Source organism: Chinchilla lanigera, unplaced genomic scaffold, assembly GCF_000276665.1.
Source record: "Chinchilla lanigera isolate Chin_1 unplaced genomic scaffold, ChiLan1.0 scaffold00046, whole genome shotgun sequence".
Lineage (NCBI taxonomy): Eukaryota > Metazoa > Chordata > Mammalia > Rodentia > Chinchillidae > Chinchilla > Chinchilla lanigera.
In genome coordinates, this window is record NW_004955447.1 from 14,574,407 (window position 1) to 14,591,410 (window position 17,004).

The following is a 17,004-nucleotide window of genomic DNA, read 5'->3' on the forward strand; positions in this document are numbered from 1 at the left end:
CCCCGCGCAGGCGCGACCCCGCCCCGGGCCGTCTGCGCGGGCGCCGTTCCAGGAAAGGCGGAAAGTGGCGCGCACTGGGGGCCCCTCCCCACCCTGCGGAGCGCGCTGCCGGGCCCCTTTCCGTCGGCGAGAGAGGCGCGTAGGTTGGAGCGCACCAAGTCCTGACGGCCGGGGGGAAGCAGATCGGGATGGGGCACGTAAAATTGACGCCCTCTAAGAGAAATGACGTTACTCTCATCGCCCAGTCTTGGATGTTGGAAAATAACGGAGGTTTCCACGTGCAGAAAAATTAGCCTTCCGGGTATCGGGGAAGGGAAGGGGTGGCTCCACCCCCATAAGTGCGACTCCTCCCCTCTCGCTCTCCCTCTTTGGTGGGCCTCGGGAGGCGGGGCGGGGCGGCAGGCCACGCCCACTCGGGGGGCCACCCGCGCCGCCGCAGTAGCGGTCGTGGAGCGGAGGGGAAGAGGCTGTCTCCGGCCCCAGCTTCCCCGCGTAGGGACCGAGCCGGCAGCTGGTTGGTGCTTGGACCTCGGCCGTGGCGAGCGGTCCCTCCACGTGCTTTCAGCGGCGACATGGAGCTGGAGGAGTCGGGCTTTCGAGAGGCTTGCGGCGTGTTCGGGTGCATCGCCTCTGGAGAGTGGCCCACGCAGCTGGATGTGCCGTATGTGATCAATCTAGGACTCGTGGGGCTGCAGCACCGGTGAGCAACAGGGTGAGGGCTGGAAGTGGGTGCGGGGCAGGCGCCTGTGCATCTCCGCCAGCCGCCTCCCGCGTGCGGCGCTGGCAGTCTCGTGAGCTCCCGGGGACCCGGAGGAGGGAGCACTCCTACCCCGACCGGTACCTGCTTAGGGCACGAAACAGGTTGTGTGTGTGTGGGGGGTCTTGCCTCGGTGGATTCAGTGCGTGTTGCCCACGCTTCCTGTCCCTGTTGCCCTTTAGGGGCTCCACCACCCTTAGCCGCCTCCGAGTCCGTGCGCCGCTCCGGAGTCTGGCCAGTTTGTTGGACTCGGGTTTGCTTGGACTAGCCGGGTCAGGGAGGAGCCGACTCTAATCTCCCGAGCCTTGTGCGTTTTTTGTGATAGGCTTGTGTAGGGGTGGCGGCTGGTGCCAGTCCTGCTGCCCTCGCGGAGTCTCCGTCTAGCACGAGCTTTTGTTTGCGGAGCTATTGAGCAGATTGTGACTTTGAAAGTAGTTACACCTATGGGAACTTGAGGATCCTAGTTCACCATCATGAAACCCTGGGAAGCAGGATTAATTGGTGTTCAAAGGAACTACCGTAGATCTCGTAAATTAGCGCAAAATAAACCCATCACAGGCAAGAGATTGATAGTTAAACATTTTTAAATGATGAATGAAAGAAAACTTAGGTAGTAAGATGCCAAAACCTAACTCTCTTCTTTAAAAGGGAAAGAGTATACTGTGTGAATGTTAAGGTACACATTGATTTGGAAAAATTGGAGATCCCTTCGAGATCAGAAATAAAAACAAACAAAAAAGCACGTTTGCTTCCATGATCTGTTTCTTACTGCCTGATCTAACTGGAAGTTGATATAAATTCCTCGGTTGGGGTAAGAAGCACAAATCTAGGTTTGGTATTACTAAAGTGTTTATTGCGTTTTCCATAAGTTACACAGTAGCAAGAACTTCTAAAATAGTTAAGCAGCTGGGCAGTAACACAGCAAGATGGGTGTAACTTGTATAAATGTATTCAACTGATTAGCTCTCCCTCACCGAAGTAAGTTTTTTCTTTCAGAACCTCAAATACTTCAATATGAGTTTTAAGTAACACAGAATCTGGGATGAATCAAAAAAGGTGTTTTGTTTTGTTGTCTTGGTCTTTTTGAGACAAGGTCTCACTATGCAGTTCAGGCTGACCTTGAGCTCACTTTATAGCCCAGGCTGGTCTCGAACTTGCGACGATCCTTCTGACTCAGCCTCCTGAGTGCTGGGATTACAGGAGTGCGCCAGGACGCCCGGCCTGTCTTTTTTTTTTTTTTTTTTTTATCAGACACATGTTTAAAGGGTAAGAGAAATGAGTATGAGACGAACTGAAGTAATTTTTACTCAAATGTAAACAGGATCTCACTATGGAGTTCAGGCTGGCCTTGAACTCAAAAGTGATCCTTCCTCTTGTGGTGCACTTCTGTAATCCCAACACTCTGGAGGCTGAGGCAGGAGGATCCTTGCAAGTTCAAAGTGAGCTCAAGGCCAGCTTGAACTGCACAGGGAGACCCTGTCTCAAAAAGACCGAAAAAAGCGATCCTTCTGTCTCAGCCTCCTCTCCTGAGTGCTGGGATTACAGGCATGTGCCACCACGCCCAGACAAGAAGTACTTTACACTTGGATACTTTTGGATTATTGTGTGCTGACTAATAGATTTCTCATTTTGAAAATTATTGACATATTCTATAGATTAAGGAGAAGTTAAAATGTGCTCAGGGTATTTATCTGAGCAGCATGGTAGTTTAGATCAGTGATGGTAAACTTTTTACAGCTTTCAGTGATAACAAAACAGACAAGCTCATTGCAGCACACGTGACTGCGGGTGCACTACCACTGGGTTAGATCATTCTTAAATTGGGAAGGGATTAATCTAGGGATCTTTAGAGTTACCTAATCCTAGGAAATAAATGCACTTTTTTCTTAACTGTGTTTACATTTTAGTAAAAATTACTTAAGTTCTTTTCATACTCATTTCTCTTCCCCTTTAAACATGTGTCTGAAGAAAAGGGGGTTGTTTCTTAGATAGATACTGCCACACAGTTGGAATTCTAACCCTTACTGTAGGGAAATACTTGCTATGCTTGACTATGGTGCTTCCGTTTTTAAGTTGAATACAACTTGATTCTTAATTGCATGTACCTGCTTTGAACAGTTGATTTACTTGAAAGGATTATGAGGTTAGATAGTGTAGATGCGGTAATAAAGATAGGATCGTGTGGTAGTAAAGCAGTATTGAGTATAGGATTACGTGATGGTGAAGCAGGATTTATGTGGAGGTGATCATTTGACTAAACAAGTCTTTGTTAGGAGCCTGGGTGTTTAAAACTGACCTCTGGAACTTCAATTTGTTTTCAGCAACACTGGCAAAATAACGCAGTGATTTCTGGGGAACAAATGCCTTGGAAAATGATTCAAGATTTTCCTAGTGTAGGTGTGGAGTCATTAAGGCAAATCAAGATGGGGGCTGGTTCTTGTCCCTAATCCTACCCAATTTAAAATTTTCAGTGAACAAAAGCCTTTCCCCATTAGGAGAACTAATTTGAATTTGAAAATCACTGAAACTCCCTTATGTCTAGAAGATATAATTGTTGCAGTAAAAGCAGAAGTAAGGGCCAGAGGACGATTCAGAAGTAATTGGGGGTGGAGGGTGAGTATAGGACATTGAAGCAGAGCTTCACCTGTTAAGAACACATTCCACTACTGAGTCGCACCTCTAACTCCATTAATGTACCGTATGTGGTGCTGAGTGAAGGAATGTTAAATCCGGAGTCTTCGATAGGTTGTCCTTAAAAGTTATATCCACTGTGACCTGTTACAGATCATGGTCTGTTGCAGAAGGCTCCATTTCAACATTCCTGCCTGCATGCACTGAATGGTTAGTATTCAAGTAACAGCAGAAAGTTTGATTTTTTTTTTTTTTTCCCGTTGTTGAAGGAATTTATCTTACACATTCTGTTAATACAGAATCTTTCAGAAAATGAAACTTCTGTTACTTTTGCATTCTTTATTTTGGTCTGGGCATGACCCTGATCTGAAAAATTTAGTCTGAGAGAGAAGCAGATACCTGAAAGTTACAGTATGTGTGTTTTGTATGGCAGTCAGTTACTAAGCAGTCATATACTGGGTATTGACTCTAGATGGGTTCCTCCAGAATTACTGCTTTTTAATAATTGTTCTGGCTATTTGTAGCTTTATTCCATAGCTCTTGTTTCCACTAAAGGGGATTTTAATTGTCCCCTTCGCTGTAAGTTGTGGATGTGCGTGGACGTGTTCCTACCAGTTCATGTAATCACCAATTGCCTTCTTGGTCCTAAAAACACCAGTTTAGTAGTTTGTAAGTTCTGAACAAGCCAGACATTCCCTTGTAAACCAGGCATTTCCGTATTGAAACCAAAGTTGTATTTTAGGGAGGCTAGAATGGCCTGAAGTACAGTATTTGAAAATTCCATAAAAGGACTTACTGAAATTTCATAGACTTTTTCCCATGAGTCCCTTGGTAGCCCCTCTTGGATACTATGGTGTGGATGTGTTTTATCTGTTGGAAATGTGACCTCACGTGGCATGGTCGAGGTGATAGAATGAGGCCGGGCTTAGATGAAGGCCAGTAAGTCATGGGGGCTGCTGGGGCTTCCCAGTGTGGACTTTCAGCCGTCTAGACGGTGAGCTAAGTAAACTTCTCTTTGTGACGTACTTGGCCTCAGATATTTTGTTACAGCAATATGAAATGGACTGACAACTTCAAACTTGGTTAGTTTGAGATGAGCACGCCCTTCCTTCAGTGACTTACGACTTCGCTTCCCTACGGTAGGAATTAAATTTAACAACCAATAAACATTTTCGTACCTCTTCTAAAAATTTAGGAAATTTACCTGATAAAATTGAGGGTCTTGTCTGAAGAAACATTCAGTAGCATCTTTTGGTTCTGTTACACTTTGAGGAAATTGGTTTGTAATGATCTCAGAAACAGCTTTCTTAAGAGACACAGACACTGGTTCTGCAAACAGTGTGTGATATTATCAGTAGGAAGGCACTCCGGAGGAAGAAACGCACTCAGACAGACCTCTGTGAAATTAGTTCCCAGGTAGCTTCATTTAGTGTTTTGGAGAACACAGGTTATAGAAAACTTGCTTTGGTGTGCTAGATTAAGGCCAGAGATGTTTTATTTTGACTTTTACCTTTTAGTGAAAATGATTAAATATGTTAACGTTCCTGTAGGGCTTTACTTTTATATCTGTGTAATTTGTCTCTTAATATCTAAATCAAGTGATATTTTATTTGAGCAAGCCGACTTGTTTTGTCCCAGCCTGGTGTGGTGGCACATGCCTATAATTCCAGCACTCGTGAGGCTGAAGCAGGAAGATCACCAGTTGGAATTCGAGGCCAGCCTGGGCTACAGAGTGAGGCCAGCCTGGATACCATAGTGGGATTCTAAAATACTCTCATGTACTCTAAAATAATGAAAGTATAGTAAATACATAAACCATTAGCACAGTTGTTTATAGTTAACCGTTAAGTATTGTATACTGTATATAATTATAGGCACAATTTATTTCAGTATGAGGGTTGAAAATTTTATATCCGTATTCAAACAACCTGTTCTAAAACTTGTAAGGCAGACTTGTTTCAGTTAATAGGTGATCTTCATTAGACTTTTCTTTTGTGGTTTTGGGGATTGAACTTTGCTGCTGTTCTACATGCCCAGCCTTATTTATTTAGAGACAGAGTCTTGCTAAATTGCCAAGCCGGCCTTGAACTTGAGATCCTCCTTCCTCATCCTCCCAGTTAGTTGAGAATACAGGCGTGCACCTCCACACCCAGCACTAATTTCTTTTAACAAGTATGACTAGACATTTTTCCTTCCTCCCGTAACATATTCTCTACCAACCTGGGTATAAGGAAGCATTTGGGATAAAACACAATGCAGATCTACCGTACAGCTGCTTATAAGAGCGTATATTACACATTTAGTTCACGTTTCCCAGTATCTAGCATACATTTTGGTCCTTATGTACACTTGAGACATTTCTAGCTAAATGGATGCACCTAGAGATCATACTCTAAGGTGAAATCTGGCGCACATGTTTAGAGTGTAAGAGTATCTATTAGGTGGTAAACACCAAGTTAACATCTAAAATTGAACAATTTAGACCCTCTACGTGATCCAGTGATCGTCTTTGTTTTTTTGTTTTGTTTTTTTTTTTTTTTTTTTTGGTTTTTCTCCGGTACCGGGAACCGAACTCATCACCTTGCGCTTGCCAGGCAGGCGCTTTTGCCACTGAGCTAAATCCCCAGCCCCCAGTGATCCTCTTTGGTGTGGTGGGGCTGCCCACTTCTTCTGACGCAGTAGTCACCGCGTCTTCCTCTGCTAGAAAACAAAGCAGCAATTTAAATATGTCTGCAAAGCTCTTATCACCTCTTGCAGTTGAAGAGTGTGCTAAAAAACTATTACTAGGACTGGATTCCAGCCTCAAAGCTGTAACCTTGAAGCCAAAAGCATTTGCTCTCATAAACCAAATTTTTAAATGGCCTTGTAGAATTTATGTCCTGCAGAATCTTGGAAGTATTCTATTCTACTTAGTTGCAGGCTGTACTCAGGAATACGATAGCCCTTTGAGACCTGAGTTGGTAATATCTTTCACTGTCACATTTCAGGCCTTGACAGTAAAGACCCTTATGTCTGTCTTCATTTCATCCTTACTGTAACTAAGAATTGTTCCTGTGTAGAAAGAATACAAAGAGTTTAGTGGTTTTCATACTGAGAGATCAATAGTCTGCAGTATGTCAGTGATGGAGAACCTGTTAGAGTTTTCAGTGGTACAAACAGCCTGCTGGGGATGTGTGCCATTGGTTCGCCACCACTGGTCTGTATTCAACCAGAAGGGTTTGACGAGGCCAGTTAAGACAGCGGGGAACTGGCGATGTTTAATCTGCTAAATACGCATAGGTTTATTCTGGTGTACCAGTGTTTGGAGTTGGTTGTTAACTTGGAGGAAGTACCTGTGCACGTGTTGGAATTCTGAGGTCAAGTCTAGAAAAGTGTGATAGGACTTTACTCATCTCAGGTGTACTTTCTTATATATTGGGGCATTTACAAAAATTACATGGTACAGTAGCTAAATACTTTGAACAATATAGATGCCTATGAAGTTGATTAGTGAAATACTAGGCAATAGTTTGTATTAACAGACTGGTGAGGTAAAATGTATTTACAGTCCTTATTCTCAGTAATGTTCTATAAAATTGACATGAATACTCAACAGTTGCTTCTAGGGAAAATACAAGGTTAGGTTTCTGTGAGCTTCTGTTTATGATATTTTCAGCAACAGATTAATATATAACTTAATGTGTATTTTGTTTAAAGGCATACAGTTAATCATTCATTAACATTGAGTTCACAGAAGCCTATTAAGTGTATTTCTTCCATCTGGTACGTCATAGCCTTGCTCTTAGGAGCACTGCATAGGCTCCACACTTGGGGGCCTTTTAAACAGCAAGAATCACCCCCTGAAAGCAACAAAAATTGAAATACATGGCGTTATATAGACAGTCAGAAGGACCCTGGCTGACAGTGTGAGAGCTGAAAGGAAGCAAAGTGTCCTTACTTGGCCTCATGGCAGTGTGTACTCTCGGCGACTCGGGTTTCGTTGCTGCCCCGTGCATGTCTGCAGATGACCCCGAACACCCCGCAAGTGTTGATTTCGCCATTGCAACTACACTGAGGTGAGTAGACAGATTCACAAATGCAGAACCTGCGAAGAATGGTCGGCTGTGTCTGACTGCAGCAACACAACTAATGTGCCCGCGCAGTAGATGGTTAACCTGGCTTTTTGCAGAACAGCAGCAATTCTCTCCTTAAACTTAACAATTCCTTGTGTATAAAAGAAAAAAACCACAAGGAAAGAAAGTGATGGGATCGCTTATGAAAACATTAGCCAGGGCTGGTGTGGCCACTGAGTGGACTTGCATAGTAACGCTACAGAGCAGAGGCGTGTGGAAGGAAAGGTGTGCTCAGCAGTGCTTTCTAGTTACTGGTGGGAATACAAAGTGATACAGTCACCGTGGGAAGCAGGTAGTTCCATAAAAAGCTAAAGGGACTTCCTGACCAAGCCGTTTCATTCTTTTGGTATATACTCAAGAGGAATGAAAACCCTGTTCAGGCTGGGGATTTAGCTCAGCGGCGCAGCGCCTGCCTGGCAAGCGCAAGGTCGTGAGTTCGATTGCCGGTACCGGAAAAAAAAAAAAAAGACAAAAAAAAAAAAGAAAATCGTGTTTGTATAAAAACAGGTACTGTGGAAAAACACTGTGGCAGCTCCTATAAAAATTACACATAATTACCATACAATCCAGCAGTTTCACTTCTGTATATCCGAGCATTGAGAATAGGGCCTCACATAGTTGTACACTGTGTTATAAGCAGCATTATTCACAATGGACAAAAAGTTGGAAAACCATTGCCAGGTGAGTGGATAAACCAAACGTAGTCTATCCATGTAGTAAGATATTTTACTTGGCTTTTAAAAAGAAATTCTGATTCGTGCTACACCATGGATGAACCTTGAAGACATGCTAGTGAAATAAATCAGACAACAAAAGGGTAAATAATTGTATGATTCTGGTTCATGAGGTACCTAGAATACGTGAATAAAAATGGAAAGTAGAATAATTGTGACCGCGGGCTGGGGTGGAGGGAAATGAGCAGTTATTCTTTAATACACAAATATTTTGACAGAGTGAAAGAGAGCTGGTGATGGAGTGAGATGATTGCGTGACAGTGTGTGTATACTTAATGCCACCGAACTGGGTACTTAAAAATGGTAAAATGGTAATTTTATTTTATGTGTCCTTAACTACAGTGTGGGAAAACACTTGTATCATAGCAGCAGTATTCATAAGAGCCAAAACATGTGAATAACCAAATGTCCAACAACCAGTGAATGGGAAAACAGAATACTGTAGTGTGTTCATAAAATTTCCAGACTAGGCAAATCCATGGAGACACAGAGTAGGTGAGTGGTTGCCAGGAGCTGCAGCAGAATGGTCAAGCAGTGGGTTTCTTCTTGGGGTGGTCAGGGTGTTCCAAAATAACCGCCGGGGTAACTCTCTATAGTCCTACATTTATGAACTTCTAACTGCGTGCATCTGATGTTATTGTAGGAAAGGGCGTGGGGGAGGTGTTTGAGTTGAGAATAGACCACAGTAGGCAGGTAGAATGGAGACAGGCCGCGTGTGGGGCGATGCAGTGACCCCCGTGAGGACGGGAACCGCGGAAACTGAACTCCCTGCTGTGAGCGCCCGTGTCCTCTCAGTAGTCAGGTATGTCACCAGCTAGGGACTCCTCCAAACCAGTTTCTATAGGCATGGTTGGTTACGTCGTTGGCCCTGCTCCTCTCAGTCCTGACTCTCTCATCAGGCTTTCCGGAGGTGGGTGTCCACCCTGAGGTGACCCCGTCCGGAGGTGAGCCCACCTAGTGTGGCCTCGTTAGCGTAATGGACTTCTGTCCCTGAGAGTCCCAAAAGATTTTTGAAGCTCTGCCAGGAAAGAACCAAGCGCAGATATATTCTTTGTTATTCCACAGTTTCTTAAGTTTATTAAAATATTTTATTTATTTTTAAATTTTATTTTTAGAGATAAAAGAACCAAAACATATTAACAAATACACAGACATAAATGAAACAACTTAAAAACAATACAGAATTTCAGACAAGGTGAAAAGAAATTAACAGCGGTTGCTGTATTACATGCTGTTACCTTCATATTGGTTACTCAGATAAACAAATACAGGCATGCAAGAACGATCAATTAAATATCAACTGTTCCTTTCAAGAAAGCAATAGAAATTAATAGTACAGTTACCCCTGCCGTCTTGTGTGTATATATATTTTCCCCTTTCTTTTCTCCTTTGCCTCATCCCAGTCAGTCTCCTTTTGAGCAGTTTCTTTCACTTTCTCACTATCTGTTGTACCTTTTAGATTTCATTTACTCTTTCATGTTCTTATACTAGGGAGACGATACAATGTTTACACATGTGAGACTTATTTACTTCACTTATGGGTATGGTCTGTAGTGGCAACCATTTACCTATAAAAGCTTTGAGTTTATCTTTCTTTTTAGCTGAGTAATATTCCATTAGATAAAAATACCACAGCTTTTTGATCCATTCCTCAGTTGATGGGCATTTATAAAATATTTTAAACAGTAAGAATTTTAAAAATCATGCATTTACAAGAGGTTGCATGTATTTAAATTTAGCACCTTACCTATGTCCAAGCTTTCTTTTTTATGTTTATAATTGTTTGATTTTCTGAAAATTTAGCAAACAAGTCATCTTTCTCTGGATCTTCTGTTAGATTAAAATGAAAAAAGTTCTCAGTAATATTTTGTTTCATATGATTAAAGCACATTAATTTATGTAATAATTTCACTGCTAAGGTTACCCAGATTGCCTGCAAAATATACCAAAAAGTTTAAATATCTCATATTTTAAAAAATTATTTCCAGTTTTTGATCTATTGAAACAAATGTATTGGAGAAAGCCTGATTGCATACCTTCTGAGATAGTAACAATGGATATACTTTCATGCCCCCTGCTGGCCATCTCATTGCTAATTTTTGTTAATTATGGATGAAAAAGTCAATTTTGGAAATAAGCTTTTTAGTACAACCAGAAGGAAAATAGGTCATGTTCGGAGAGAGCAACAGTGTGGTGCCTCACTTGTGATTTCAGGGCGGCTTCTCTAGTGGGTTACACAGTGTTTATCCCTGGAGAGCTTGTGTTCAGTATGCCTGACTCCGCCCGCGGGGATGAGCTGGATCTACCAGTGACTGCTGTGTGCTACAAAGCAGAGAATGTGATAGTCCAGCTCAGGTTAACTGGAACAATTGAGTTAACTGTTTCTCTGTCCTGCTCCGAAGAGACGAATATGTAAGACTGTCAAACAAACTTAAGTCCTGCCTTCTCTGATACCTTCCTGATGCCTTTTACACTCTTGACTCAGACCAGGGAGAAAAATAAAATACATGTATTTTAGATCTAAACAAGTAGTTAATGGAAGTTCCATAGGCCATTTCATTTTACATGTTGTAACAGGAGCAGCCGGGAGTTCTACGATACTTCTCAGTGATTGGTTTCGTTTGTATAGCATTAATCGTGCATGTTAAGTGGTAATTTATTAGAATTAGTTCTTCTTCCCTAGCTGGAATCAAACTGGAGCCTGTGTGTTACTGTTTGCAGCCCTCAGCTAGAAAATGACGGCCTCGCTGTTGTTCCTAGCTTGGGTATGCTTGAGGCATCCAAGAATGCAGCTGCCTCAGCCGTCTCCCCCTGACTGGATCAGTCTGCAGAAGTCTGAAGCCAGGAGCTAATCTAGTTGAGAATCCAGAGGGTCTGCTGGCAGGTTTTGAGGTGCCGGAGTCTCCTTCTGGAGGTGGTTTCTAGGTTCTTCCTGTCCTGGGCAAAGAATTGGTTAAGACAAGCACAAAGGGTAGCAAAGTTTTATTAAAGGTAGGAAAAGAAACAGGCTGTGCAGAGCGAGCTCAGGCCAAGGAAAAGCAGGAAAAGAAGTACACATTTCAGCGAGAGGACGGCCAAATATGCAAGAGGGAACACAGTGGCATAAGGTCAGTGTGGACAGAGCTTTTGTATCGCCCACGCCTCAGGTGAATGGCAGGTCTGGGTCATCGTATGGAAAATTTGTTCGAGTTCTCAGGAGAATCCACCTGCAGGGCTCTGGGAACTGTCCTGAGCGAGTGTGCTCCAGCGGATTGCCGTGAATTTGAGGCCATGGTAGGCTACATAATGAGTTCAAGGGCAGCCTGTAATACAAAGTGAGACTGTCTCCAAAAAAAGTTAACCGAAAAAAGCTTATAGCATACATTATTGGTAGGAAGCAAAATACTTTCAGGGGATCAGTGTTATCAGGTGTTTAAAGTTAACAGTATAGAATAATAGCAACTCCAGTTAGGAAATTTAGTGGTAAAATATATAAAATTAAAATGAGGCAACCTCTGTTTTTACATGAAAGTATCCAAAACTTTTTTTTGGAAAGAACATTTGATGTGATTTTTTTTTTCTTGCAGATGAAAAGCCATGTATTTATAGCTCAACTACAATTCACTCACTGTTGAGTGTGAACTGTATGTCTACTAGCTATGTCACTAGCTATGTCTGGTATGCCTAACATCCTTGCCTACTTAGGTTTTTTCTGCATGTACTTAGCTGCTGGGGTCCTTGTGTGTTTATAGCTTTTCTTTCCTTTTCATGTGAATGGTTAAAATAATTTAGACTTTACGTTTTGAACTCAGTGATCTTCTAGCCTCACCCTCCCCTTCCAAGTGCTGTAAAAGTTTTTTTATATTTCAGTGCTGGGGATGGAACCCGGGGCTTCCTGTGCTGTCACTGAGCTAAGCCGGGCCCCGGTGGCACCTAGTTGCGTTTGTGGAAATCTTTCTTACTCTTAGACCAAGAGCATTGTTTTTATGCCCTCGGCAGCCTAACAAGCACAAAATCTGTCCTATCTGATGTATCAGAGAGAGGAATTTGAGTATCTAGCCTGATAAGTCAACACTGACTTTTATACTTTATGTGGCTCTCAGCTTTCTGCTGAGGGACTGCATGTGTACACACGGTTCAGTCTCTGCGTGGGACTTGGTGCCCCTACCTCCCAGTGCTGATCTGAGCAGAGCAGGCACTCTCCTCGTCTCTGCCCAACCCCTCAGTGTGCTCTAGGTGATGAGCCAGTGTTCCCAGACTTGGGAGAGGAGAACTTGCTAAAATGGATTACTGCGCCCCACTCCCAGAGTTTCTGATTCTGGATGGGGTCCAATAATTTGCATTTTGAGTAAGCTTGCAAAGGGTGCTGTTACACTTTGGGAACAACCGCTGTAGGGAACATTACTTATGTTAATCCCTTCCCTTTATGTAATCTCTAAATATGAGTATTATCCAACAATGCTTCATGTAATGTTGAAGTACCTTACTTATTGTAGCATGCATCATGTGTATTACCCATTATGAGGGCCCCTTTCATGACCTCATGGAAACGTAATTATCCCGAAAGGCCCAGTTATGGTTTGATTCTGAAAGGCCCCCCAGAGACTCAGTACTGAGGGTCTGCTGGGCAAGACTTCAGCAGACTTCAGAGGTGGGTCCCGGAGACATGGTAGGTTCATGAACTAATCCATCGTTGAGTGAACATCAGGGGATGTACAGTGGTGCGTTTTCTCTTCCAGAGCTGTATTTTAAATTCTAAGATACTATTTTCCCATTTAGAGTGCACCTGATTCCTGTGGTTTGGATTCCCCATAGGTCACTGCAGATACTGGGTGTGCGTGAGCCTCCGAGTAGGTCTTCTGGCGGAGAACTAACGTAGTCACCTTCAGGTGTGTCTCCAGCAGTGACTACACACATGTCACGCTGCTGCTGTCGGGCTGCTCTATTGCTGGACATCGTACATTGTAATTCTAATGGGGGGGCAGTTGTGTAACGCTCTCAGCTCTCAAACATACCAGCTTCTTATCCAGCACTGAAACATTTTGAGACTTCCCGACCACTGTTGCCCAGTCTTAACTGTCACCCAGTCACTGTCGTCTCCCTCCCTCACACACATGCACAGGTAGAATTAGGACCTAGAACACAGTCTGGAAATGTGGTTAGTAGCGGTGTGTAGGAGCATCTGGTCTGCCCCTCCCACTCTGGGATGCAGTCTAGCGGAGACACTTCGCTGCTTCAAGGTTTACAAAGACCAAGTTGAAGCTTGAACTTTCTGAGTTGTGGTCTGGAACTCATCCAGTTTATTTCATGCCATCATGGCTGTGCGTGTGTGTGTGTGCGTGTGTGTGTGTGTGTGTGTGTGTGTGTGTGTGTGTGTGCGCTGTATCTCATCTCATTGTTTTTGGGTTACTTTTATTTCAAGAACTTTATGATATGTCCCAGAAGAACTTAACCAACCACTTCCAGGACATCTGAAAGAATTTTATATTTTTCTGAGGTCTTCAGTGCTCTTTTTATATTTACTCAATTTTACAATTGGTATAAAAATGTGTTTTTAGTTTCTTTGATCTGAAGTTGCATATTTGTTTGATTAAAATTGGTCTATTGTAACTATACTCTGAAAGTGCAATTTTACCTCCTTTTGTATAACTTTGTACTTTTTTATGTTGTAGAGATCAAATATACATTAAATGTGTTTAGTGAAATTTCAGCAACTAGCTACTCAAATAGCATTCAGTGAAACCTGTTGTTATAACTTAGATTGTGTGCGTCTTATACAGTTGGACATTCTTATGATGATACAATACTTTGAACACTTTTTTCCCCTTCCTATCTCTCTGATCTTCCATTTTTATACCAACCTCTTCTGTGACTTGGTCTCCACCTTGGAATTCCTGTTCTTGTGAGTTTTTTGCTTTGTAGTGTCCCAGAATAGCATCCAGCGGAATAAAAAATCTCATATTCTTGGTCATGCCTAGGCCTTGAGCAGTTCTGCCAATCATGTATTCGTGTCTTAGGTTTTTATACTTCGTTCTGCACTGCTTCCAGTGTCTCTGTGCCAGCTTTCTGAAGCCTGACAGCGGTTTGTTCAAGTGTCCTTTCGTCTCCTACAGTTCCCTCTAGTTGCCATTGTATGCTTCCGTCTGACCAGACGCCTGTTAATTAGAGCCCTGACCTCTGGCTCAGTACAGTGTTTTCCTCCTCCATTTGCTACAATTGGGATGAAAGTTGAACTATTAGAGGGTTCCATTCCTGATGTAGAGATACCGGTGTCAGGCGGGAAGGAAAAGCTATGTGGATTACATATATCAGGCAACGTAAATAGTTGGACATATTAATAATGTGGGGTGTATGTCAGTATATACACATACAATTTTATAATTTGCTTATAGAAGGCAATATAATGACATAAGAAAATTGGTTTGTAGATAATTCTTCTTTTGAGATAGGAAAGGTGTGAACAGTTCCTTTTCCAACAGTTTGTCAAATGGTTTCCGTGGGCTACGTTTTGGAGTCTCTTGAGTCTAAAAATTACTCCAGTGCCTCCGTCTGCAGATTGTGACTCTAGTGCACATCGGGGGTTGAAAACCAAGGCTGCTGGTGAGCAGAGGGCCTGGGAAAGCCACACGGGATGTTCAGTGCTTCCTTAGTCCTTGTGGGGTTAGAGACAAAACAGGTGGCCGTGTAATGAGATTTCATGTACTTATTTTTGCAGTATCCGAGGATTGAACACAGCGTACCGCTGAACCATAGCCCCAGTCCTTTGTAGTTTTTATTTTGAGTGGAGTTGCTCAGGCTTGCTGTGAACTTGCCATCCCCGGCCTCAGACACCCTAGTAACGGATTACAGATGTATGCCACTGTGCCTGTCTTCGTTCATTTATTTATTTTAGTTACTTTCATCTTTTTTATTAATTGTTAGTCTCTGAATGGTAGAGAAGTGTCAGGAATTCCTTAATGTCTTACTCATAGGCAGTGTGTCTCCACCTAATTGTAAATTCTCTAATACACAATAGTGCCTTCAGTTCATTTTATGTTAATGGCATTAATTGATCTTACACTTGACATCATACTGGTGGACACCCAGATTGTGTTCTTGGATTTTATGTTGTTGTCTAGGAAAGAGGAAGTCTAGACCCCAGCACCTATGAATGAGTTCTAGGGGTTACATTAGTGTTCTGTGTGAGGGATGAGAGGGCAGCAAAGGAAACCTTTCATGAAACATGTCTAGATATTTTAAACATTTAAGTGACATTTACTTAAAGCTAAATTTAATTAAAGCTACTGCAAGCCTTTCTGCAGGCATGCTTGGGAGTACAGTGACACTAAGACGGGAGCCGTTTGTGGGAAGGTCCGTTTCGGTGGGGGAAGGGTGTGAGGGCCCTACACAGAGACAGCTAAGCTGTAAGTCTGCACAGGCCCGGTATTAGAGTAAAACTGAGTTTGGAGCCAGAGGGGTTATCGAAAGGGTTAGAAGATCCTTGAAGTGGAGGCATTGGTGTCTGCATCAGACAAACCTCAGGTTAAAATCAGAAACTTGCATTTCAGAAGCTAAGTGATTTTTGTTAGTATTTCAAGCATCTCAGTGATACAGAGTCCGGGGGATGAACTACATAAAATGCTGAAGCTGCTGTTTAACATGGTAGTGACTGCATCAACGACTGGTGTGGGATCACAGATGGAGAGGATATTTGTAAGTGGGGTGGGATGCATGGACAGTGGGGGTTATAGATACTCTTGCACAAGTCTGCCCTAAAAAAGCAGTTGTGAGGCTTCAGCTGTGGGAGAAGTCTCATTGTCACCACTGGTTCCCCGTCTGCTTGGTGGTGCGTACTGCTTCCATACACAGTGAGCGGATTCTTTATAGATAGTGTTGGACTTAACACAGGAGATCAGAATCTTGTTTAATGTCCATTAAATCATCAATTTTCATTTTACTTCTTACAGTGGAGTTTTTCTTCCAAACAAATGGTGAAGCGTTATTACCAGTTCTTTGTATTTTAGTGCTCTCATTTATACATTTAGGAAAGTGATTAACTAAAACGGAGCAGAAAGTTGTGTCTTGTTTGGAGCTTTGCCAAAAAAATTTTTTTTGAACATTATTTTCGATATTTTCTCTTTTTTGGCCCTCAAAATGAAAACCTAAGATTTTAGAACCCAATCCCTGTGTAGAAACCATATTAGACATAGCTGGCACTAGCAGTCATTGTCATTTTAATGTGCTTTTTCTGTATCTCACAGATGTAAAAGGATGATTTCCGACCTCTTCTTAAAAATTCTTAGGGGCTGGGGATTTAGCTCAGCGGCAAAGCGCCTGCCTGGCAAGCGCAAGGTCATGAGTTCGATTCCCGGTACCAGAAAAAAAAACTACAAAAACAAAACAAAACAAAAAATTCTTTTATAACCTTGCTATCTCAGGCCATATTTATCGTAGGAACACAAGTCCTGCACTCTCGCAGTTTGTAAAACTGTAAAACAAAAGAATGGTACTTTTTCTTCTTACCTTCAGGGATCTCTGCGTGAGCTCAGTGTGGCCAGGTGCCTGCTGCTTGCATCCTCCTCTGTGGGCTGTGCGGCGGGTCCGCCCTGCAGGATTGCATCCAGATCATAGCAGAACTTCAGTCTCAGAGCTGTCTCCAGAGTTGGGGGCATATTTAACTTCTGTATTCGAGTTTGAGCTTTTCATACCTTGCCTGGCACTGTTTCCAGTCTGCGTACTCCTAGCGAGTGCAGCCTTTTAGCAATGTAAATGAATATTCCTTTATTTCTCAGTGTTCCACACAGTCCTTGTG

At 42.8% G+C, this 17,004-nt stretch overlaps 1 protein-coding gene across 4 annotated transcripts in view; it reads left to right on the forward strand.

The window, feature by feature from the left end:
• The window catches only part of Ppat (phosphoribosyl pyrophosphate amidotransferase), a 54,571-nt gene that overhangs the window by 21,561 nt on the left and 16,006 nt on the right, over positions 1-17,004 (forward strand). The window contains exon 1 of one of the 4 annotated variants that reach the window (XM_005392870.2): positions 156-700. The exons of 2 other annotated variants lie outside the window; for them this stretch is intronic. In XM_005392870.2, coding sequence (XP_005392927.1) covers positions 573-700 — 128 coding nt within the window. In that variant the 5' untranslated portion in view covers positions 156-572. Of the gene's footprint in view, positions 1-155; positions 701-7,149; positions 7,444-17,004 lie in introns of those variants that run through there. One more of the 4 variants, XM_005392871.2, reaches the window with a different exon arrangement.